This window comes from Bubalus bubalis, chromosome 17 (assembly GCF_019923935.1).
Source record: "Bubalus bubalis isolate 160015118507 breed Murrah chromosome 17, NDDB_SH_1, whole genome shotgun sequence".
NCBI lineage: Eukaryota > Metazoa > Chordata > Mammalia > Artiodactyla > Bovidae > Bubalus > Bubalus bubalis.
In genome coordinates, this window is record NC_059173.1 from 7,133,202 (window position 1) to 7,158,681 (window position 25,480).

A 25,480-nucleotide genomic window follows, 5' to 3' on the forward strand; every position below is an offset into this window, starting at 1 on the left:
AGCCTGACGTGAAGGCAGTGGCTGCTGTGAACTCGGTGCTGCCGCTGCAGAGCTGTGTGTCCTTGGGCAAGTTGCTAACCCTCTCTGTACCTCAGCTGCCCCACCTGTGAACAGGTGCGGCTGGATTTGACAGCACCCAGGGGCCCTCCACTTGCTTCAAACTGACTTTCTCCATTTTTCAAATAATTCAGTTTCACATAGCTTAAAAATTAGGGTACCATGAAAAGATATGGAGGGAACTTAAATGCATATTGCTAAATGAAAAGTACCCAATCTGTAAAGACTACATCCTGAAGACTCCAACTATGTAACATTCTGGAAAAGGCAAAACTATGGAGACAGTAAAAGGATCAGTGACTGCCGGGAGTTGAGGACAGGGAAGGATGAATATGCAGGGCACAGCGGATTTTCAGAGTGGTGAAACTATTTTATATGATACAATAATGATGGGCACATATCATGATGCATTTTCCAAACCCATAGAATATACACCACCGAGAGTGAACCCTCGTATGGAATGTGGACTTGGGGCGACAATGATGTGTCAGTATAGGTTCATCAGCTATTAACAGATATCCCACCCTTGGGGGGTGGTATTATAAGGGAGGCTATGAATGTAGGAAGCAGGGGGTATATGGGAGATTTCTGTACCTTCCCCTCAATTTTGCTGTGAATCTAAAATTGCTCTAAAAATATATTAATTTTAAAAAATTAATGATATGTCACATACCACTGCGACTAACTACCTGTTTAAACTGGACCATTTGGACAGTGGTTTTTATCTCCGAGGTAAACCAGGAGCTGCTGAAGGGCTGTCTCCTGGAGCCCTTGTGGACACCCAGCCCGAGTTCCCATTTTTTTGGCAGTGGCAGGAGGCTCTCTCCGGCGTTTGGGGCCTCCTGGTCTCAGCTCAGAAAGCCCTCAGAAGTGCCTGATCTTGTCCCTGGCTGACCATGGACCTTATGAAACTTTGCACTCATCAGACCCTGATAGCGGACGAGTGCAAGTATGTTTTGCAAGTATGTGATACCCTGAGTCTTGACAAGGTGGGTACCCCCTGGGGTTGTATCGGCTCCCACAGAGGAGAAGTGTTTCTCCAGCTTTGGTGGGCACCAGTGTTCTTGCCTGAAAAATCCCAGAGGACAGAGGCGCCTGGCGGGCCATAGTCCAAGGGGTTGCAAGGAGTCGGACACGACTGAGCACACAGACCCCTCAATCGGTTTAAACTCTGAGGACCTGCAGGTCCCTTCCCCCCAGGGCTGTTGACTAGTTCTGAGATGGGAATGTACATTTTAAAAGCCTTTCCCCCGCCCCAGGGCAGGCCGATAGAGGTGACCAAAGACCCAGCCTGGGGAGAAACGCTGCCACAGACACTGAATCCTGGTTGCCACCTCCGGGATGATCTCGCCAAGGCCCCTGGGGTTTAGAAGGCGGAACTAAGGCTCGGATCCCGGGAGGGACTGATCGAGGTCACAGTGTCAGCAGAGCCCACACTGGGCTATTCAAGGTGACCTGGCCCAGGTGCCACCGGATGTCTCATGGGTGACACGCAGCCCCTCCAAAGTCAGGTGACCCGGAGACCCTCCCCTGCCAATCCCTCCCGTCTTGGGCCATTAAATTCTAGATCTTATCCACAGCCCACCCAGACCTATCAACCCAGATCCAGGAGAGCCTAAATTTAGTAGCAAAGCCAACCCCGAGGGAACCAGGGTCCTGTTGGACACAGGAAGCCCCCGTGGGACCCCCAGCTTCTCCTGAGCTGGGGCACTGATCAGGCCAGGCATCTGCTTGGCCGGTCAAGGAGTGAATGCCGCAGCCCAGTTTTCCAAGTCCTGTGGGATGGAAGCCCAGGGTCGAGGCCAGGCTGGGCGGCTTGGAACTGACTGGGCTTTCCCCTCCCGGCCACCTCTATGGAAAAGCTGCTCCAAGGCCCTGACCCTGAGGCCTGACTCCAGGGAGGGAGCTCCGTGTCCCCTCCCCAGCGTCTCCACTGCCCCCCGCCACCCACTGAGGCCAGTGCAGGTCTCCATTCAAAGATATACCCCTAACGGGTGAGCCAGAGAAAACACCTCCTGTCCGACAGGGGATCAAGTCAGCGCCACATGAAATCCAAACCGTCACCCACCATCCCCTCCCTCCTCCCTTGCCATGCTTATTTGGAATAAATGGAATAAAAAAAAAAAAACAATTACCACCACGGCTGATACTCAACAGTGTTGGAAACACGAAAGGGGAAGAGTTGGGCTCCCTGAGCATCAACCGACACTCAGTTAAGCAGAAATCACTAGTAGCTTTGGGAAAATACGAACCTTGCTGTCTGCCAGCCGAGATTCCAAAGTGGTTATCCCATGACTCTAAATGTATATAGATATTTAAGAATCGGCCAACAGCTGGGGCCTGAGCAGGGTGATCTTTTAACAGCGTTCCCTCGCACCAGCGTGTGGTTGTAAAGTTCTCCCGTGAAACACCCAACCAGCAAAGGGGAACAGGCCTCGCAGGCTGAAAGGCCTGAAATAGACGAGACCAGCGGCCACCGCAGCCCCCAAGGCACATTCCGGACAATTATGCCCGTCCGCTCGTCGGGTGCCTGTCGTAAAACCCAGCCCAACGGTACCTTCTCCACCCGGGGGCCAAGGGCACAGGATCCACTCCCGTCCGAAGCGCCTCCCCAGGTCGCAGCACAGAGATCCCACCAAGCTGGGTGAGCAGGGACGGAGGAGAAATGTCCGCGGCTCCCCTCCTCACACCGTCGTTCACATCCCCTCCCCTGACTGCTCCTCCCGCACCCTCCCCCTGCACCAGTGTGATAGCAGCAGCTGAGTGGACAAGTCATTTCTAAAATTAGCTGCTGAGCTCCAGGTCTGGACAGGGGATGGCAGCCCGGGGTGGCCGCTGACTAGTCAGTTGGAGCGCATGGACATATTTGGTGGCGTGGAGCGGGGGAGGGGACAGCTCCCGACACAAGCACATTCTCCCCTCCAACGCCACGCCTGTCCAGGGCGGGCCACTCAGTCACACTCCCGTCTCCGCTTCACGCAGATAACCAGAGGCCAGAGCAACTGGGCGAGGAGGAGAGCCCGGCTCCATGTCCCAGCTGGTCTCTGGAAGGACATCACTTAACCAAGCGCTGGTGTCTCTTGGTAAGCAATCAATGCGTGGAAACACAGGTAAGAAGGAGGCGGCTGCCATCATACACAAACCTGAGGTCTTCTATGAACTCATTTCCTAGTCCCAACAACCCTGGGAGGTAGGGTTTTCCCCAGGCCCGTCTTACCCATGGAGAAACTTTGGCTCGGAAAAATGAACCAACTTACCTTACGCAGCCCACCGACTCAATGGACGTGCATCTGAGCAAACTCCGGGAGACCATGAAGGACAGAGGAGCCTGGCGTGCTGCAGTCCGTGGGGGCGCTGAGAGTTGAACATGACTTAGTGACTGAACGACAACCTTAAAAAGCAGAGAGCCAGGATTTGAACCCTCCAAGTTCTTTCTGGCCCCCCCAGAAGGCACGGTCTTAAAACTCTGCAGCAAACGAGAGGCTCTAAAGCCTGCCCTGTCCACTGCCTGTGTTACTGACTCTTGTCCTTGGGCTCTAATCAACAGGAATTGGTAAGAAGCCGGATGAGGAATTCAGGCAAGGCTTTCCTGGGGCTCGTGCTGCAGAGGAGGGAGCAAGAACAAGAAACAGGTGCCCTCGCTTGCTCCCCGAGGAGGGCGGGCTGGTTCCGTACATGAGGGGAGGGTGGGGGTGGATGCCTGGGCCAGGCAGGAGGGGTGGCTTAGGTGGTCTGCCCACCCCGTGGTGAGGCCGGGCGCATGGATCGTGCGCAGTACCGGCTTTTGCTCCCGGCACCTCCACAATGCCAGTTTGCTTGTGGCCTTTTGTATCTTCTTGTTCCAAGGAATTACCCCAACTGTGCATGTATGCAGTTAACGTTAGTCTCTCGCTGTCTCTCTGTATTCCCTTGCTCTAAAAGAAGTTGGTCCAACTTTGGCACAAACACTTGGGTAAGGGACCCCAGGTCCCGGCCTATCTCACCAGGAAGGAGAAAAGTAGAGACTTTCACAGATGATGTATGTCGTGCTGGTCCACACAGCTAGCAAGGGGTTGTCAGGATGCAAATCCCGGACTTCCCGACTCTGAAGCCCATGGTCATTGGAATGAATGGTCATTTCAACCATTTGTTTTTGTTTTAATGTGACTGTATCAGATATGTATTACATGTAACCCGGACAAACTTAATCATCGAGCCTGACTAAAGGGGTGTGCTTGTTCTTTATTGAAATATTGTTGATTTGCAATATTATCTTAGTTTCAAGTGTACAAGACGGTGATTCCAAATTTTTATAGGTTACACTCTGCTTAAAGTTACAAGAGGTGGGATTTTTTCAATGGCATCTAGAAAGGGCAACAATTACGTGTTCAGCTCCAGTAGCAAAGCCTCTAAAAGTGTAGTCAGTGTGATCTTATTTTACATTTGTTACAGGGACCAAACTTTACATAAACCAATGGAATATTTGTAATTCTGTTCCTTCCTTTTTCCATTCCTCCTTGGTCAGGAGGGCATTTCAAGGCAGAGAAGCGAAACCATCCTTATCTGTCACACAGAAACAAGGAGGTGCAAGACAGGTTTAGAACAGGATCAGGCCAGTGGCCCAGAGGCATCCTCTTTCACTAATATACACGTAAAAGGCAGAAAACTTTGGAAATTCCCAACGCAGGAAACTATGACTGACAGGTAGAGACACGTTTTGCTCAGTCGCGTCGCGTCTGACTCTCTGCAACCTCCTGGACTGTAGCCCGCCAGACTCCTCTGTTCACGGAGTTTTTCCAGGCAAGAATACTGGAGCTAGTTGCCATTTCCTCCTCCAAGGGATGTTCCTGACCAGAGGATGGAGCCCGGGTCTCCTGCACTGGTTGCTGACCACTAGCAGCACCTGGCAAGCGGGGTTGTTCAGTGGCTCAGTCGTGTCCGACTCTGCGACTCCATGGACTGTGGCCCGCCAGGCTCCTCTGTCCATGGAGTCCTCCACACGAAGTACTGGAGTGGGTTGCCATTCCCTTCTCCAGGAAGCCCTTTACCAGCTATCAAATCAACTCTATGAACTGGGCATTTTATCCACTTTCCAATGTTATCCTTTAAGAATAAAAATGTAGAATCCAGCCATTTGGGTTATCTGTAAATCAGGCAAAATGTCTCCTTGCTGTGGCCATCTGCCTCTGTCTCCCATTTAACCTGTTAGGGACGAGTTAACGTGGGCCACTAAGTACACTTCCCCTCGTGGGCTTTGTTACGTGCGTGTCCAAAGCTGCGTACATGAGCACAGAGTGAAGCCTCAGGGGTTACCTGGTTGGTCGCATCCTTGGAGATAACCAGCCTGAACAACTCGGACTGAAAACCTTTTTTCAACCTCTGGTACCTGGATGGTTAGAAAGCGGCCAGGAAAAGAAAGCCTGTCCTTTAGTTCAACACCTGGTTCCTGCCCAGGTAAACCAGCAGGAGCTCTGGGTTCGGAAGGCATGGTTTGAGGGGGAAGATGACATACAGGAGATACTCAGGCTATGTGGGAGCCGCCCTGAGACTTGCGGGAGAAGAGATTTCCTTTTCGCTCTCCAGGTATAGCCGAAGTCCCTCACATTTACCCTTAAATGGAAATTTGGGAGGATATTTTTGGCTAGAATGGCCCTTCAAAGTCATCTAATTCAACTCTCTTAATTTAGGGATGAGAGAACAGAGGACCAAAGACGCTGCCCAGTGATCTTGCTGGGAGTAGGGTCCCAGGCTGCTCCCTCTGCTCCTGGGTGCCAAGGGGTGACGGGATCTCTGCAGCTCTCAGGAGTGGGCCTTGGTTACCTACTGCGTCAGACCAAGGGCTCCGCCACCAGGGTGCCCTTTGCCCATGACGATGACCACGTGTTCCACAGCTGGGGCTCCTGTCAACGGTTTTGGGAGAGGTTTTCAAGTTGGCAAATACAAATACACTCCATGGACCAACCGTGATGGCCATCTTTCCTGAACCAGTTAGGGACAGGTGTTTCCAGCTCAAGGAGAGAGGTACCTACCTTACCCTCAACCTGTGGACCAACAAGCAGGATGTCATGCCCAGGCATGCCTGTGGCTCTGGGGCCACGACCTCCTTAAATTTCTAGCTTAAATTGACACACGCCACGGGGGTCTCTCCTCAGGTCTTTGTGGGAGCAGGGATAGAGGAGAGGCCTTAACGTCTGGGAGGGACGCCAGGGTCACCCTGAGAGTACACGCAGGAGGCCTGGCTGATCTCCTAAAAAAAACTGGAGACAAGACGGACCTCCCGGCTCTCCCAGACTCTTTCCTGGCGCCTTTCCATGCCTTCCACAAGCAGGTTAGTCTCCCAAACCCTGACACTGAACTTGGCTGTGCTCCAGCAATCCTTGAAATGGGCAGAAAAAGCTTGTTGGCAGTTCCCTTCCTACAAGAAAATCTGCCTTTGTGTGAATTTCCCCCCAAATCAGGATTTTTTACAAACGAAGTCACCTCCTGATAACCAGATAGCTTGATGAAGAAATGTAGGTTTTACCTGGCTGGAAAAACAGCACACCAAAGTTAAGTCTCTTTGTATACAGATCCTTTTTATTGAGGTTTATATAAGTAATTTATCAACAAAGAAAACCAGCCCGCCTGCCCCCCAAATAACCATGAAAAATGGCGATACTACCCAACAGTGACGCGCCACGCACGGGGCAGGTGACCTTGGACCTGGCCCAGCATCTCACATGGGAAACGATTTCAGGCCGGTAAACACACACTAAGAGGAGGCTGTGACCTCTGCTGGCGCGATCGATGGGAAGAGAAAGAAAACCAGATAACAGGTACAATCTTTAGATTTATAAAATCGAATTCACTGACCTCTTTTGGTATAGCAATGCACGAGAAAAAACGGATTTATTTCTTCAAAGGTGTTACCCTTTGGCCACAAACAGAACAAATATGTGACCACGTGCATGGTTATGCAGCAGGGGACACAAGGAGAGAAAAATGTCAGTGTGTGAGGACGGACCCGCTCACCCCTCACAGGGACCCATCTTCATTCTATTTCACATGGACCCCTCAAAGGTCTGCTCAAGAATAAGACCTCTTGCAAAGTTTTAACGGTGGACAAGCCCATTTCCCAAATCATTTTGAATCGGCGAGGTGGGAAGAGTCATGTTCGAAGGAGCTGCTCCCAGAAGTGCTGCTTTTAAACCCAGTCGGCCATTTTCTAAAGAACGTGGAGGAAGAGGCTTCCATTTAGGTAGCTGATGAGTCAGGTGCTACGGTCAAATCTCGAGGCGATGGCAAGGCTGGTTGGGTGATTTGGCACAGGAAGACTCAGAAGTGATGTTCTGCAGGTGGACTTCGGCTCCCGAAGGCTGGCCATACGAGTACCTACCTGCCCTGCTTGCTGGGGCCCCTACATGCTGCTGCGAAATCGACATCATGAGGAGAGGACTCCGACATGCTTTCCTGAAGCTCTTCTATGATGGAGCTGGTCTAGACTGGTGCGTTCGGGGAACCTGTCCACAAGCACAGGGCCTTCAGAAGAGGTAGATGAAAGCAGTACTTCACGGCAAGTTCACGGTCAGATGTTACCCAAGAAGGGCACGTGCCTCTCGGCACAGGTCTGAGGGTTAGCTGTTGTTGAAAAAAGTCTGCGGCCGTGAGAAGGGATGTCCGCCCCACACTGCTATAGGCTTTGTTTCCATTTTATTTTGTGAACAAAACAAAACAAAACAAAATGAAACAGAAAGGAGTGTGTTTTCTTAAATAACAAACTATACAAATAAAAAGGAGCAGAAGCAGTAAGCAATGTTTTTGATGAGAACAAAGAAAGGGTTCAATAAATAATATAAAATGCTTTTGTGCTAAAATAGAACTCTTGTTTTTATATATATATATGTAGTTTGGCATCTTAATGTTACCCAGAAAAAAGCCACATCTATTAGTTAAAACATAGAAAAATACAAACAATAAAACTTCAAAAAAAAAAAAAAGGCCAGTGCTTAGCTTATAAACCATATATAAAATGTACATCATGGAATATATCAACTAAGAAACAAGAAGTTGAATTTCAAGTCCTTTGAAATATGAATACACGATTAGAAATATTTCTCCCTTCCCTACCCGCACATGAGACACATTTTATGTCAGGAAAAAAACTAAAATGGAAGCATAGTTATCAGTTTTTCAGAGATGACTTTGAGATTTTTTAGGTATAAGAGAGTTTACTGTAAGAACTTGAGTTATTTAAGTCTAAAATGAAGAATTAAATTTTTCCTATATATGGTTTTGATGAATGCATATACTGTTAATCCATTTTCTGTAACGTGTGTGTGCGTGTTTTAATAAAGGCGATTTAAAATTCAGGGTGCTACATTTATCAGTAAGTGCTGACCCAGCCACGCCAGTGAAGTGGCCCGTCACTCGTGTCCCCATTGCCAGAGTTGGGCATCTCTGTCACTCTCTTGTCAGAGAATGGCTCTCTTAAGTCTTTGAGGATGAAGGAAATCTAAAGGCCATTATGATTCGAGGAAACCGAGAAGTATCATTTTAGAGTTCAATTCATTCATTCTACAGTAAATTTTTTAAAAGGTGGCCTGGATACAAAAATTCTTATTAACATGAATTTAAATGATTAATTCTTTAAAGCTTCTCAAGTCAACCTGATGCAGGAGGAAAAATCATGTTAGAACTTTAGGGGAAAAAAAAATGTTTCGAAAAGTTAAAAACTGTTAGAGCTCACTCTGCCTGGCTCAGGCGGCAAGCCTCGTCTTGTTATCAGCGGGGAATTACAGTAACTTCAGAGCTTGGGCGGCCACATCCCCACCTGACCTGCAGGGCAGGGCGCTGACAGCCACCCACACCTCCACTCTGGCCCCTGCATGGCTGCCAGGCACACACAGCCAGCCGGGCAGCAGCTCTGGGCTCCACGCGACTTTCCCGGGATGCTGGATGACAGACAGGGGCAACCTGAAGTCCTGGGGAAAGCAGACAGCATCTTGTAAGTCCAGAAGCTCCACAGTCCAAGAGACTGAGTCTTACAAGAGTTACTATTCAACTCCTCTTCTTCTAAGAGGAGGTCAACCCGGAAGCCCCAATTTAACTGTAACTTCCCTGGTCCTTGATGGTGTAAAGAGATGGGTTTTTACCAGCAAATACACTCCCTTTTCTCTTTGCCCCACTTCTACCAGGATTTCTCAGCATCTGTCACAAATCTGAATGAAAGCTGACTCCTCTCTGGGTACAAAGAACACACCCATCCCCTGGCAGGCGAGGCGTTCACTCCTCAAGTATCTCTGAATGACACACACACTTCCCTGAATGTAAGTGAGAAAAATCACAACTAATTAAATCACGCAAGAAAAGTTTTATCTTACACTAACACATTGCAAAAAATTTTTTAACAGATTTACATCAAGCAAAAAAATCCAACTTTGAGAATTTTCTTTTCTTCTTGATGGGTTAAAATTTTGAAACGTTAGAGAAGTTAATTCCACAGAAAAAATCAAACGTTGTATTGTATTGACTAAACTATAAATTCCAAATGAAATTAAAAAAAAAAAATCCTCAGGCGGGGCTGGGGAACACACTTTGATCTTCAGAGTTAAACCACATTGTCAATTGGTCAATGACATTTTTAAAAAATGACCAGTGAGGGTCTTCAAACAATTGTTGCCAGTGTCTGTACGGAGTATTTCAAACTGCAAATCAAGGCGAAACATTGCTTTAAGAAGGTCGTTGTTTGTGGCTGTTGCCCTATTTACTTCTCCAGCTTTGTTGCTGTCTTTCTTGAGCAGAATGCTGTCTTTCTTCTCTTTACATACAGAACTTGAAGTTGTCGTGTCTGTGAATTGACCAGTTAGAGGCACAAGTAGTGAAACGGTCTCCTTAGCAGTGAAGCAACAGCTGCTTTCTAGCAGTTTCGCTGAAAAATCATACTTAAACATGACAGAGAAGGAAAAACCATGAGCCCCAATGACATAGGGCATAAATGCACCAAGGAGAATGTTAACAGGCCAAAAAAAGAAATAAATAACCTCGGATTCTCCAAAGCTTTTAATTCACTCCATAGATGTTACATAGCAGCATAATCAATTTTTAGGCTTTGCTTTAATGATCTCTTTGATTTATGAAATCGAGACATTGTTAACATAATTTTATAAAAATATCAGCTTCGACGATTTTCTCCAACAACGTTAATACATCCCAACCATATCTAAAATAATGATAGTACCTGTGCTCAATTCTATCCTTTTGAACGGTCCAAACGTAGTTACAGCCACACAGGAAGACCTAAAACAGCCACGTATACCAAGTCTTCCAAAAACAGCCGACTTCTTTGGCCATGTGGGTACCAAATGCTGGCACAGAAGGGTCCCAGAAAAGTCTTCCATCTGGCAGTAGAGACACGTACCCCATCAGAATGGCTGCACGAATGAGTTCAGGAGGAAGACTGGCCTCTCCGGGGGTGTCAAACTAGACCCCAACACAACCCAGGACCCGCCCTAAAAAGAAGCCACTCATCCTAACCTCACAGAGTACTTTTAATAGATGACGTCCACGTGACACTTCTCAGCCCTGTCCTTATCCATCCATCTCGAGTTGAGGAAATGTGAAAGTTTACTTGGAATAAATCTGAGGCAACAGGGCTTTTGGGGTGTTCCAATTCATTTTTCTTTTCCAAAGAGATGACGACCTTATGTTCTGGTCCAGAGCTTAAATGATATTTTTCAGAGATGCAAACTGGCATAGCTGGTGCCCTGGGGACGCAACGTTGGGACGCTAAGCCCAGACCCCTGAGGAATTCGTGTACCTTCTCCACGAGAGTCTGCATCCCTACCTTGTCCGGCAGAGGCGCGAGGCTCAGCAATTTCTAAACCGTCATTTACTCATCTCTGAACTTAAGCGCTGAGCACACGGGCGCTCGCAACAGAGCGGCTAACAGCAGGGGTGACGGTGACGGACACTCGCTACGGGAGATGTTCCCTCGCCGTGAAGTGCTTTTCCAGCTCCGTTTTTTTGTTATTTCAACTTTTTTTTTTTTAAATAGAACTTGAATACTCTTCTTCCCTTTTAAATCAGGAGAATCCATGTAAATAGTAGGCCCCAACTTCTACACTGCAAACAGCAGAGAGCAGAACATGTATATTACACTCCAACTAGCAAGTGAGATAAATAGCAAACCTTGCAGTCTCTTTTCCAAGGTAATTCCTATGAAACAAAAGGCTCTTTCAGTAATTATCTTCCCAAACTCGCAAGACGTCATTTCGTTAAGAAGGATTGACTTTCCCAGTGAGCACGGCACACAAATGTAAACACAGAGATTTGGAACCACTAAAAATATCGAGGACAGGATACAGATAATTACGATGTCAAGTTATTTATATTGTGAGTAGTCGACTTGGAAACAGACAATAAAAGTGCACTAAGAATAGGACAAATATGTTGACTTTGAAAATTACTGTTATTATTTTTAGTCTGATGACACGGAGGACATCACTGGGAAACACACTGGGTTTCAGAGCCCAGCACTTACTTGGGGCTGACACCAACCCCGGGGAGAGGACGGCCACCGGGCCAACCACTGCTGTCCAGGGCGGCCCGTCCGGCCCGGGGCCACGGATGACAGCTGAACGACAGCACAGGCTCAACATACACAGTTAACCCATCTGGCACATTCATCTTCGGCATTCCTTTCTCAATAAAATTCATTTTAAATTATACTAAAATGTCAAACACAGTTTCTTTCCTTGACCCATTCATTACCAAGATGCTTCCTGAGGTCAGGCAGAGGGAACCAGAGGTGCTGGGTCACATGACTGCTTCTGTTCAAACCCAAGACAGGTGCTGCACCCCCCCAAGGCGGTCCCGGGCACCCAGACACAGGACAGTGCTGTGGACTTGGAGGGTTTTGAAAACAGCTATTGCCTTGAGATGTAAACCGCCACTGCCTCTCTCGTAGAGCCACTGCAAACCTTCTGAAGATCTGTGATCTGATGCCTCCAGAGTTGAGTGCTCCCACACCCTCAGGGGGTAGGGGTGGGGTCGGGGGCAGGGTCTTCGATCCCCAGCTGCCTAAGCTCCCTGTCACAGGCAGGCTGGTACCCATGGGTGCAGCACCCATGGGGAGGGCCCAGGTGCAACCCTCTAAGAAAACCTCTGCAGCTTTCAAGCCCTGGAGAATGAGAGACACCCCCGGGGTGGCCTGCCATCCCCCTAGTAGCACGGAGCAAAGACAGTCAAACCCAGGAGCAGCTGTTGATGGACAGAACGTGGCAGTGCAGGGCAATCTGAACAGCAGACTGCTCGACCCCATCTTAGCAAGTCTGAGATACACTTGACAGTGGATGTAAAAAGTGCCGTGATCAGTAGGAAGCATTTCAAGTTCTAGGTTCACCATAACCAAAAGAAACGTATGGCAAAGAAGGAGAATTTCATTTCTTCAGTAGTTTCGAGGACAGAGAGATGTGATGGTGGCAGAAGGCCCTTAGGAGGGAGGAGGCGCCCCCGAGCCTGACAGTGGTCACCACTCCTAGGAGAAGTATCTCGGAGTGCTGGCCCCACCCCAGCCACAGAGCACCCCGGAGGGGAGCGACTCCGTCTCTCATCCTCACACTTTTCCCCAAGGCTGCACTCTGAGGACTGAGCAGCCCACGTGGACTGCCCGGAGGAGGTGCTTTCTCTCAGGACCCTCCCCATCGGTCAGGGGTTCAGAGGCCGTTGCTGTTCCTGTGGCAGAGGGGCGGCTTTGAGAGTTCCACGACGGCTGAGCGGGATTTGTTGAGGAACTTGGGGGCTCGCCGTAGCAGCCGCTGGGCCTCCATGAATGTCTCTGTCAGCTCTTTCTTCCACTGCACGAACTCTGGGTCACTCTGAGGGCAAACACACAGAGGGGAGGAGTTGGGACAGTGTCGCGGCTCTGCTGACACATGTGGAAGCCTCTGGCCAGTCCAGATGGCCTCGGAACCCCATAGGGAAAGCACACTCCATGTCCCTCCCCCAGGCCAGTGAGGAAGTGGGGAGTCACACAGAGACTTCCCCCAGGGGCCCCTTGCTCAGAGGAGGGACGACGCCCTTCAGAGGAGCCTCATACAGCCCCACTAGGAGACTTGCTGCCTTGACTTTGTAGAGCAATCACCTGTGATCTCTGATGTCTTACCACAACTTAAGTCTAGAAGATAAAATGAGGAATTGGATTTTTCTGGCTGAGCTGCACAGCACATGGGATCTCAGTTCCCCAACCAGGGACTGAACCTGCACCCCTGCAGTGGAAGCGCAGAGTCTTAACCACTGGACCACCAGGGAAGTCCCCAGGGAGGAATTTTCACAAATCTAAGAAGCACCTTCACATGTGTAATGATGCCAGGAAGTAATTAAGCATGTTTTTCTATCAGCTATTGGTTTAGCTCTTTAGACATGCTCTCTCCCTCTACACACACACACCCCACACCCCCGCCCCAGCAGAAAAGTGTTGAAGTCACGAAATAAACACATCTTTGTATCTGCTACTGCTCTCTTTCTCCAAATATGCTCTTTTTTCACACCTCCACACCCTCCCTCAATACCTCAGTAGGTACCTGTTCAGGAATTAAGTCTGGGCTATGATAGAACTTCGGGAAAAGAAAAATTGCATTTCCCTGTTCACAGTTATTTGGGGATCTTATGTTTACTTACAGAGAAGGCAATGGCACCCCACTCCAGTACTCTTGCCTGGAAAATCCCATGGATGGAGGAGCCTGGTGGGCTGCAGTCCATGGGGTCGCTAGGAGTCGGACATGACTGAGTGACTTCACTTTCACTTTTCACTTTCATGCACTGGAGAAGGAAATGGCACCCCACTCCAGTGTTCTTGCCTGGAGAATCCCAGGGGCGGGGAGCCTGGTGGGCTGCCGTCTATGGGGCCACACAGAGTCGGACACTCCAGCGTTCTTGCCTGGAGAATCCCAGGGACGGCGGGGCCTGGTGGCTGCCATCTCTGGGGCCGCACAGAGTCGGACACGACTGAAGCGACTTAGCAGCAGCAACATGTTTACTTAAACACAAACCTCAATTTAAACATTCTGAAAGCAGAGCAGATCTGGGAAACTGTGGAACAAATGCAATTTGAGGCCCCTATTAATTACTGGATGGTTTCCACAGAGAGGGTAACCACGTTATTTCCTGTCCTTTCTCCTGTCATCTTCTAAGAACACTTCTTTTAAAATAATTGTTAATTTGCCAAAAACTTGTATCTTCTGACTTTCTTGCTAAGTTTGTGAGTGATGAAGCATGGACTGAGAAAATGTTAGATAGGCAGGCAGGCATCTTTGCTGAACGTTTACATAATTGTTGTAACTTTCACCCCTGTGGAAAATGCAAATGAAGACTTACCTCACACTGCAAAACAAACTGCTTCCCTCCTTTTATTCTCAACAAAATGCACTTTTTGTCTTTAATCTGAGTTTCTTCCACGGACACAATCTGTTCCATTGTCAGTAAACTTTGCTGTTGGTAAAAATAAGAGATGATGAGTCACTTCACTTATTATTGTGTGAATTTTTAAGTTAATAAATCATATTGAAAACTACCAGCTCAGATAAAGTAAAGGAAAAAAAAAAAACAGCCGTTTTTCTTTCTTTGATGATATTCTAGAAGTGGGAGAGAAACAACTACAAGGGAAATGTACAAAAATTCAAAATATCTCAAAGAAAGCTGCGAAGAGAGAAATGTCTCTATGAGGCAGAAAGCAAAGCTGTTCCCTCAGCACAGTACTGATGTGGGGATCAGTGTGGATCGCACGCGCCTCTCCGGTATCACACTCTCCCCTGGACACAATCAATCCTGCTGTGAGGGAACAATGATGCAGTACACATGATATGCAGGAGCCAGAGGGGTGGCACTGGCTTTGAACCCACAGCTCAGGAAACATTTGGGCATGTTAGCTTGTAAGCAACTGCTATTCTGATCATATCGAAATGATGCTATGAACACAGGTGATGTGCAGAAAAGATGGTCCCTCTGGGTCCATGGCATCATTGCTTCGGCCGAGTGCCACAGTGACTCTGAGCACCTTACCATTTTATGTTTTTTGGGGTAAATACTCCAGGAATCCTAAATGAAAAACAACACCAGCATAAGCTCACATTTCTTTTCTCCTGAGTTAAACTTACGAGTCTACCCAAGCACATGACATAGCTTCATGAATCGACACTAAACATTCTTTTAAAACCAAGGTAATTTGTCACCTTGTCAGCCAATGGTAAACAAAATAAGATTATCTTTTTTTAGTTTTTGAATATTCTGAAAAGTGAGATAATCTCCTTTCAATGTGTACAACAGTGACTTACTAAGGCCACTCACTAACTGCAAATAAACATTATATAATGATATATGTATGGATTAATACTAAAGTGCATTATAGAATTACATTCTGCAACGTAAAAAATACACATGTAATATTATATAAAATATAATTATATACACATATTTTATATGTGTATTTTATATTACACAATACTAGTATCTGAGTTATAACTGAGGATCCTCCCAAAGAGTTTTCTTAATCTCAACCCAGATCCTGGCTGCATTGATTTTTAGAAGATGATTTCTATGGGACTAGTAGTAGTGAGAAGATTCTGCTCATTTGTAGAGCATGTGGTCATACTCAGGCAGCAGTCACTCACAATTAAATGGCATCTTCACCAACTGGGATTTGCAAAACTCATTCCGAAGCCGAATACACCAGGTGTGGGCTCACCACTGGTGGGCTCCATGCTCCAGAAAGGGGAAGCCTTACTCCGATACACCCACTACATTTTTCACAGTTGGGACTGCTGTCCTGCTTATGATGACCAACCTTCCCTCTCCAAGAGCAGAAACCCTTCCTTCCACGGACATGGCTCTTCACACAGCAGGTGTTTAATAAATGCTGCCCAGCCTCCTACCAGTGATGGCAGGGATCAGAAATTTCTTTCTTCTTGTTCACAAACATCAGCCCTTGAAAGGACCTCACAGGGCTGCCGTACCTGTCTTCCTGTCTAATTGGATGAAGCCCACTTCTAGTCTTCCAGACAGGTGCGGCAAAGCAGGAGGCTCAGGTGCTCTGACCTCGGTGCCAGAGCTTCTTGGGCTACACCTATGACCTTGTCTCACCTGACCCCGACTGGGGAAGCCTCATCATGGGGACAGGCAGAGCTTGGTCAGAATCACTCCTCCCCCAAACCTGTGCCTGGGGCCAGACCTTCCCTCTCTAAGCCCTGGTTCTCTCTTTATAAGGGTTGGACCTCTAAGGGTGCTAAGCAAATTAAATGTGTGTGTGTGGACCGTACCTGGCCCAAGATAAATATGCAAAAACTGTGGTAGTTGTTACTATTCCTTTTCTTTTTAATATTAACTTTTATTGGAGTATAATTTGCTTTATATTGTCACCATTTCCACGTCTCCCCTTTCACAGATGAGGAAACTGAGGCTCAGGCAACACAATGTGCTTCCGAGTCCCAGAGACATGAGTGGTGTGTCTGAACACCTCTGGCTCCAAAGTCCCAGTTTTTGTCCCCTTTTGGGATCCACCCAATCACTACCCAGCCTTCCGCAAACCTGCCTACTCTAATTTCCCTGGATGGCACATTCTATTTTCAAGGGTGCCAAATCCTTCCTTGATTCAGAGGAGTCCGAGAGTCTGAACGTGAGAAATCTCACATATACAGGTTAGAAGAGACACACAGAGCACAGGCAGAGATTTTACAAAACTTGCCAGCGATACAAAATCACCATGGAAACCGGCGCTCGGGCGATGCTGCAGACTTACTCGAGACTCGCCCTCTCCTCTCCACTCAAGTCTGTTCGGAAAGAGGTAAAAATAGCGGCGCTGCCACTGGGTCAGGAAAGGGTTCCCCAGCTTCAGCATGTATCCATGCATGATGCAGTCTCTTCCCAGGGCGTAATCTGAGGCACAGAACACAGCGGAGCGTTCAGTGGGGTCGGAAACAGAATGCCCGCAGGCTTCTCAGAAAAAAAGAATGACACGCTTTCGGGAAAAAGAACAAGTTGCTATAAAGAGAACACTCTATAGAAATCATTACTTTCGCTTTCAAGCACACGAAAGAACAAGCTTCTTCAGCTCTCTACTCACATGTTAGATGGCTGTTTCTCCATATTCTGATAAATTCAAGACGCTCCTCTATTGCTCTGAGAGGGTAAACGCTTGTCTGCTAACTAGTTTTTTCATTAAGCAGGGTGACAATTGGGGAACAGACAGTGATCATACTGTGCCTAAAGCACCTTTACCTTTACATGACACTGGGGTTCTCCCTTTAACGGTCTATTAAAAAGAAGAGCAGAGAGGCTTCTTTGTCCAAAGAAACCAAAGCAACACAAGGATCAAAACTATTCTTCTTCCATTAAGGTTATAATTACCCTTCAAATATATGGTTATGTAGAGAGACCAAGCTAATTCGTGCTCATGCCAGGTTCTGATTATATTTTTACAGCAAAGTATTGTCTCGAAAAAAAGGTCAATTTTAAGTAGCTTGCTTTGCCTTCCTTAGAGGCTTTGGTGATCACGCTAAAATCATTCATTCATTCATCACTCAGTCATTCAGCTATGAAGGGAATGGATGCATAGGTGCTAGGCACAGTGGTGAATAAAAGAGACAAAAGTCCTCGCCTTCAGGGAGCTTACACTCTTAATTGGAGATTCATGTAATAAATAAGCAAAACCCACGTTGTGTCACATGGACAAAAGCAGGAAGGGGATGAATGAAAGAGGGCATGGCCGGAGGAGGGTTCGTGGTGATGAGGTATGGTTCATGGAGTTGCCAGTTTAATGGAAAAGGTGTCTGAACTTCTTAAGTATACTTAAAGTGTAAGTCTTCTATTTTTACTTCAGAGATCTAAGCCTAGACTATATTTTTGTGTAAGGGTGACCTCTGAGATATTCAACCAAGACCTAATTATATCAAAATTACTTACATATATTTGAAGATAAATTCATTGTTCTGCTAGATGTTCTAATTGCTGCTGCTGCTAAGTCACTTCAGTCGTGTCCGACTCTGTGCGACCCATTGACGGCGGCCCACCAGGCTCCCCCGTCCCTGGGATTCTCCAGGCAAGAACACTGGAGTGGGTTGCCATTTCCTTCTCCAATGCTTGAAAGTGAAAAGTGAAAGTGAAGTCGCTCAGTCGTGTCCGACTCTTCGCGACCCCGTGGACTGCAGCCCCCCAGGCTCCCCTGTCCGTGGGATTCTCCAGGCGGGAGCGCTGGAGTGGGGCGCCATCGCCTGCTCTGTGTTCTAACTGCAGCTCTAGTTGAAAGGCTGCACTTCAACAATGTCGTTAAGATGTGTGTTTTTGCTTTCTGGGTCCAATCTGTCAAGATTCTAGTGACATCATGGGTCTCCCTTGAGGAACTACTGAGGCTGTAATTTCCTGTGTAAAATCCATTCCGGAAAACGTGGTCTAGAGTGATCTCAATGGACCCACTGCTCTAAAGAACAGCTTAGAAATAAAGCCCCTTTCCCTGCAGAGTGGAGGTGAGCAAGGTTAAAGGGCTGTCATGCTCCCTTGGTGCAACTCAGGTGACTTTCAGCTAAGGAGTCATTCATTCTGGGATGGAGGACACTTTTCTAAGTAGGTGATAAATCCTACTAGGAACAGCTGACAAGACCCAGGAACCCTGCATCAAGATGCCCCAACCAAAGCAAGCATAGTTTGAAATGGTTTCTGATCATTCTTACTATATGTTAACCTCAGGAAGGTCTTTGCTTAGAAGTAAAACCAAAGATATCTTAATCACTAACCACAACAAGTTTAAATCCAAAATCCATTAAGTCTTAGAAAAATCAAGACTGCCAATATTTGGTGAATCAAAAATGACCAATTTATTTAATACTGGATGTGATGTACTGTCCTTTGGAAATCCTAGCAGGTCACTCAAATATGGCCAATAAAACTGTGGTTTGCTGACTCTTTAATGCTGTTTGTAATGTGTATACTCGTGTCTCTTGACAAGAAACATGTAATAGTCAGTTCCGCACCACCCTTTTTGGGGCCCAGTAGAAAATGAAAATGCAGGTTCCTTGTTAAAAAATTATTAAGAACCTCAAGATGGTGCCAGCAGAGCATTAACCTGGGGGCGGGAGGGGGGTCCTAATGATACCACACAGGCAGGCCAGACGCCCATGAAGCTGCCCGTGTTTCCGACACCATCATGCTTACTCTTTAAAGGAAGAAAAGCTTCCAAATTGGCCCTAAAACACTCCAAGGTAAGAAGGCAAGAGTATTGACAGAATACTGCTGACAATCTCTATACATATTACATGTGCGTGGACTAAAGACTTTGAAATATCAAGAATATATATATTTACATATGTATGTGTAACTGAATCACTTTGCTGTGTACCTGAAGCTAACACAACATTGCAAATCAACTATATTTCAATAAAAATTTAAAAATAAATAAAATATATAAAGACAAACGACTCTGCAATATCATTTCACGCTGAACACTCCCGGGCCAGGTAAAATTCAAACAACTGATGGCATTCCCCTCCCTCTCCCACCGCTGGAAAGGACTTTATGACCCAGATACTGTTTTCTGCTTTACGAGAGATCTTGAAAATTCATCGCGTTAGAAATATCTTGAGACACACCGGTTATTTTACCTTCTTCGTGGCCAAGCTGCTTATTTTTAGCTCTCTTCCTGGCCTCGATTTTATCCGTGTCTGCATTTACTGCTTCATAAACTGTTTCCGCCACTTCCTGCTGCCAGCGCTCAGAGATCACCAGAGGGAAGTTCTTGTAGAGTTCTTGGTCGCAATCAAGAAGCTTGTTATTTTAAGAAATCAAGACATGTATGATTTGACATGCTTACAAAGGCAACAGATTCCAAAGCACCGTAACTGTGTGTGAGAAGCTAACGAGGTGACAGGCTATAACCATTAGGAGACGACTTCTCAGCTGTCATAAACCTCTGCTGACGACCGTCGAGCAGTCAGGCATATACTATACAACATGGAAAACATAGCCAGTGTTTCATAAGGACAACAAATGGAGTAGAACCTTTCAAAACTGCGAATCACTACAGTGTACAACTCTAAGCTATATAGTATTGTACATCAACTATACTTCAATAAAGTTTTTCTAAAAAAAAGGAAAATAAAACAAAGGACAATCCAACCACTGGGGTCCACCACAGCGATACGTGATAAGGACACTCCACTCCCAACCCCGTGTCAGTCAGATTCAGGCCAGTCTTCTACAGCATCCTTACTTCGTTTTTGCCAATGAAAAATTAACATATACAGGGTTTTCTATAAAGTACTACAAGAATCTGGCAATAAAAGAAAATTTCAATTATAGTGAAGCTATTCTATTCGTGGGATTTCCCAGGTGGCGATAAAGCTAAAGAATCCATCTGCCAATGCAGGAGATGCAAGAGATGCGAGTCTGATCCCCGGGCCGGGAAGATCCCTTGGAGAAGGAAATGGCAACCACTCTAGTATTCTTGCCTGGGAAATCCCAAGGACAGAGGAGCCTGGTGGGCTACAGTCCATGGGGTCGCAAAGAGTTGGACATGACTAAGGGACTGAGCACGCACACACTTTTTATTTGTAAAGGCAGGAAAACAGATCTGTATGGTTTTAGAGACATCAACAAGGGAGAACCCAGGAGGGCTCTCTGCTCTGTACCCACCCTCCATTAATCTGGAAAGTGAGAAATACAAAAAGGTCAACCAGGCTGAATTTACCGTTCAGCCCACGAACCTTCCAACGAATCCACGTTGAACAGCAGAATTAATCTCAAGACACGTGGAGAGTTTAGGCAGCTTGGCCTTTTAGAGGCACTATAATAAAAATTACACTTAATGACAGCATCTCTGCCAAACTATTACTCAGAATTCTTCATTCTTCCTCCTAAATGAGGCTGTGCTCTGAAAGCAAGCTGAGAAAATACTTTTTCAGATCTGAGTTACAGATTTGTGGCAGAAAGACAAGCGACCCTACTGATAGAAAATAATAGGCCTGTCTCTCAAAAGCACAGCTCTTTCTAGAAGCTTGACTCACTCATTCCCTTGCCTGAGAGGTGAGTACAGGAGAGAGATTACTATAGGCAAGTCACTTAGAAGGAAAATGGAGAAAGACTGAGGGTGAGGCTCTGGCCCACAGGCCTTTGGCGCATCCCTGAACCACTGGGAGAACCTGCATCCAGGTCCCAATGGGGATGCTCTCCACCTGCCCTTATTGACCTGTTACCCTAAAGTGAAGATTCTGAGGTCAAAATGTGTACCCGTTTTCCCCTTTCTGCTTTCTTCAGATGCCCAAACCAAGCCGGGTGCTGACCTTTTGGGTGTCCTGAGTGTGAACACGTGTGTGTGTGTGTGTGTGTGTGTGTGCAGGGGAGTGTCAGAGCGTCAAGGCTAGGCGAGCACCCTGTGATAACACTGGGACAGATTCTGGAGTCTGGCAAGAGTGAAAATACCCTCCTTTCCCAAGCAGTTGCTCCGAAATGGATGCCTCTGCTTTATGTATAAAGGGTTCCAGCTCCTGTAAGGCCAGAGAGCCTTGGTCTTTATGACTCAGCCTATGCGAAAAACGCACCAAACAAAGCCCTACCAGAAGTGAGCTGTTTTTCCTTAAAGACGATGTGCTATTTTGGCTGCTTTTTAAGAGACACAGCCTTCTCAGCTCTGGCTCAGGAAGAAGCAAAACCAGCACAACAGGAGGTGTTAGCGCACCTTCCAGGAGGCGGACACAGGTGACCAACCCCAGAGGAGGCCTGGCAATGAAACCGCTCGCTTCATGGGGGTGAAAACCAGCACTCCCAAGGTTCCCGCAACAGCCCCGGCTCACTCTGGTAACAAGTGTGGATCTGAGCTCAGGGTGTCTGACTCCAAAGGCCAGACTACAGCTGAGAAAACCAAAAGCATGAAAATCCCCTCTGAATATTAAAAATTTCATGGGCTCCCATGGGATATTCACTTTGTTTTTAGTGTCCTTTGCTGGAGAGAAGCACGTCTGATGACAAGCTCTTCTGTGACAGCAGTCACCCTGTGAGATAACTCTGTAAAGGGGCTGCTCCCGAAGCTGCAGGGCGCTAGTTAAACCCTGCCAAGTCCTGCCGTACAGGCCACAGGAGATGCTGAGCCTCTGGGCAGTGGTCGGCTGTCATCCCCAGGGGAGCCAAGGCTCCGACCAGGGCAGCGGCCATGGCCCTCTCCGCTGTGCTGCTCTGAGCTCCTCCGCCACCCTCCATCCTGAGAAACTGACCCCGCGAGCACACCAATCACACTTACAGCTGGCTACCTGGTCGGAAAGACCAGGGAGCTGACACAAGGCCAGGAACGCAGGCCGCTAAGGACACGGTGGTGGGGCGGGGGGCGGCTCTCAGAGGCTTGGGGTGGTGGCGGGGGGAGGCTCTGGGGGAAGCTGAGAAAGTGGGAGCAGTGAGAACTTGACACGCGGTGACACGCTTTGACTCAGCAGCCAAAAGAGGGCGACTGTGTCTCGTGACTCACCATCTCTAAATATGCCCTTGTCTACTTGGAAAACAATGATAGGAACCAGAGTTTGAAAAATGCAGAGGATGCTATATGTACAAAAAACAGTGATTATTTCACTTTGGATTGACAAGTATGAAATGATTCATGCTGTTTGCCCTCTTCATCCTAACACAGAGAGACTGGGAAATTTGGGAGAATTAAGACGGCTGGCTCTCTGGCTTGAGGCCAGGTAATGCTTGCCATCACATGGTTCTTTTTCCTGCTTCATAATATATTTGAGTTTTCTATCAACCACCCATCTATCCAAATCAATAACAATGTGACTATTTTTCAGCTTATCAAACATGAAATGGGTGGTCAAACAAAGCTCTCCTACGGGACGTCCATGATGGTCCAGTGGTTAAAAATTCACCTTCCAATGCAGAGGATGCAGGTTCCATCCCTGGTCTGGGAACTGAAATCCCACACGCCATGGTGCTACTGAGCCCGCATACTGCTAACTAGAGAGAAGCCCCTATGCTGCAACTAAGACCTGACTAAATAAACTAATGAAAAAAAAAGCTTTTGTAGTCTCTAATTCAGGTCTTGATCTCTTCTACATTCATCAAACATGTGGATATGCATTTGTAAGTTATAGTCCAACACAAACATGGCAGTACTAAGACAGTTATGTAGTCTAATTTCCAAAAGAAAGGAAAAAAAAATCCCCCTCCCCAAAGCAAGGCTCACAAGAGTACCTTGATGCCTTTGGTATCCTCTTCATCAAATGAGCCGATGTCAAAGGCGTCGGCTGCATTGACTTCCCCTCGGGGAGGGATCAAGGGTGGAGGGTACTGGAAGAGCCAGAGAAGAAGGGTTCGGTTACCAGGGGACCGGGCCCTGGGCCCAGCCTGCTATCCTATAAAGAATTTGCCGTGAAAGATGTCAAGGTGCCAGTCTGTGTGGCACTCATTCAAGCTCACACAATCACAGTACATGGTCCACAATAGCCCCCAAAGGAGATGCACCCTCCACGATCCAGTTGCTAGAGGCTGAATGCCTGCAACAGGGCAGGAGAGGGTATCCCACACCCACAAATGCCCCAAGGCTGATGCTGGCCGAACCAGAGCCCGGACTCTACGTCTAAACAGGCGGGACTAACAGAGCATCAGTCCTCAAATGAGTCTGTACACAGATGAGTCCAAAGCTGATCATCAAGGTTGAGAAAAAGAAAAACGACAACTTTAATTTGGGGTGTTTTCCTGTATCAGAGAGAACATTAAAAAATATCTTACAATAAGCCAAGGGGCTCATGCTGCTACCCAGTCATGGTAATTCTTAAATTATGTGGGGCTGGGCTTGAAAGTGTCTGTAAGTATATGACGTTTCCTGCATATTTTTTACATATAAACAAAAAGGAAGAAGTGGTCCCAAAGGGAATGAGCTAGGAGGCGGTGCTTGAATAGAGGAGCAAGAAGCTGGGCTGCGGATGGGAGAGCTGGGGAACTCTGGGGACAGAGCCGGAATGCAGAGCTGCAGACAAAGATGCAGCTGGAGGGCGCGTCGGGGGTGGTACCGGGGCGGGGTCCCAGCAGGGTACCTTCTGCAGGTAGACATGCTGCCAGTCGATGCCTCTGAAGAAGTCGTGCGTTTTTAGCTCCTGTGCGCTGTAGGAGAGACAGAATCACAGCGGCAGTAAGTCTGCATTCGGAAAACTAAGAAATGGTTCGCAAACGTCATCTCCTGTTAAGGACACACAGCAACAACTGTTTCCAGTTCTTTAAGACAGCAGGTAAAACATGCTTCTTTCCAAGCCCCCAGGAAACACTGCGATGCTTAGAAACACTGTACGCTGAGCCTAGGAATATGATCCCATATGATCATTTACAGGGGATGCTCACCCCAGCCTAAGATAACCTACGGTTTTTGCAGACTATCTCTGTGCATCTGTAATCGTGAGAATAAATTTAACTAAGAATTGAGTTAGAGCGATCTACGCGTTAAAGAGGTTTACAGCAAAGGTCTACAAGTCCTGATAGATCAGATAACAGAGATCAAAGCAACAAGTACTAATTTCGAAGCAAACTAGACATCTAATAGAATGGTGCATGCTAAACCCCTTCATAAACTGAAGAAAACATTTTTTCCAAAGAGCACTGCTGCTGAAGCTCAGTTCACATGGAACAGAAGGAGCTGCAGACTCTGAGGAACACAGACCCATGAAGACACACGGCTCCTTTGATGCTCCCCCACCCACCCTGAACTGGAATGGCAGATTCTTGATACACTGAAAGGAACCGTACTGCTTTCTGGGGGGAGATGCTGAAATGCAGAAGCGTCGGCCTACCTGCCTCCGTGGCAGCCAAGGCGCTTACTGACGTCTCGCTGAAGCAGGCCTTCCAGAAGGGACTTGAGCTCAGGGGAGAAGACGTCTGGAAGTTCCACGTTCTGGGGGTGGAAGGAGGGGGACACGCCTTCAAAAACGCATCTGTAGCAACAGTGCCGTAACCCTCGACCAGATTTGAAGGCCATTTCTTCCATAAGGATAGTGTTAAAGAAAACTGCAGATACCTCACAAGCTAACATTGACTCTATAAAGAAACCCAGGGTGGCTGCTCATCACTTCCAGAGTCCATCGGCAGGCTGGAGCCAGAAGAATTGGGTCTCCTCGCTCTTCTGCATCCCAGTCATTTTGACTTTTTTTTTCTTTAGTTTTGGTCTTGATTTTTCTGTATCTTTCTCTTATTGTCTGTTAGCAAATCTTGTTGTCTGCCTTGGCATCTATTTCCATTATTTTAAGAAAGCATTTTCTTATACTAGTTGTAATAGAATGAGATAGGAAAATTACAATGAGAAAAAAAATGGTTTTTGACTTTCTTACCATGGTGAGAGTCATTCGGTCTATCTCATGCTTATCTTTGGTTTTATGTTGTCTGAAAGGGCTGTGACTGTAGAAACAAAGAAAATTCTATTACTAGATGGTTTTGGGTAACAGCAAATACTGTT

The 25,480-nt window shown here is 47.1% G+C and overlaps 2 protein-coding genes across 6 annotated transcripts in view; both read right to left on the reverse strand.

The window, feature by feature from the left end:
* Positions 1–2,749, reverse strand: part of MYO18B (myosin XVIIIB) — a 229,256-nt gene extending 226,507 nt beyond the window's left edge. The window contains exon 1 of the mRNA XM_025267427.3: positions 2,615–2,749. The gene's annotated coding sequence lies outside the window, so the exon portion shown is untranslated. The remainder of the gene's footprint in view (positions 1–2,614) is intronic.
* Positions 2,750–6,590: 3,841 nt separating this feature from the next.
* The window catches only part of GRK3 (G protein-coupled receptor kinase 3), a 122,341-nt gene continuing 103,451 nt past the window's right edge, over positions 6,591–25,480 (reverse strand). For 4 of the 5 annotated variants that reach the window (XM_044930020.2, XM_044930019.2, XM_006055576.4 and 1 more), the window contains 8 exons: positions 25,356–25,422; positions 24,822–24,922; positions 24,075–24,141; positions 23,233–23,328; positions 19,659–19,821; positions 16,805–16,941; positions 14,389–14,502; positions 6,591–12,890 (listed from right to left, as the gene is read on the reverse strand). In XM_044930020.2, coding sequence (XP_044785955.1) covers positions 12,729–12,890; positions 14,389–14,502; positions 16,805–16,941; positions 19,659–19,821; positions 23,233–23,328; positions 24,075–24,141; positions 24,822–24,922; positions 25,356–25,422 — 907 coding nt within the window. In that variant the 3' untranslated portion in view covers positions 6,591–12,728. The remainder of the gene's footprint in view (positions 12,891–14,388; positions 14,503–16,804; positions 16,942–19,658; positions 19,822–23,232; positions 23,329–24,074; positions 24,142–24,821; positions 24,923–25,355; positions 25,423–25,480) is intronic. The other variant, XR_003104188.3, reaches the window with a different exon arrangement.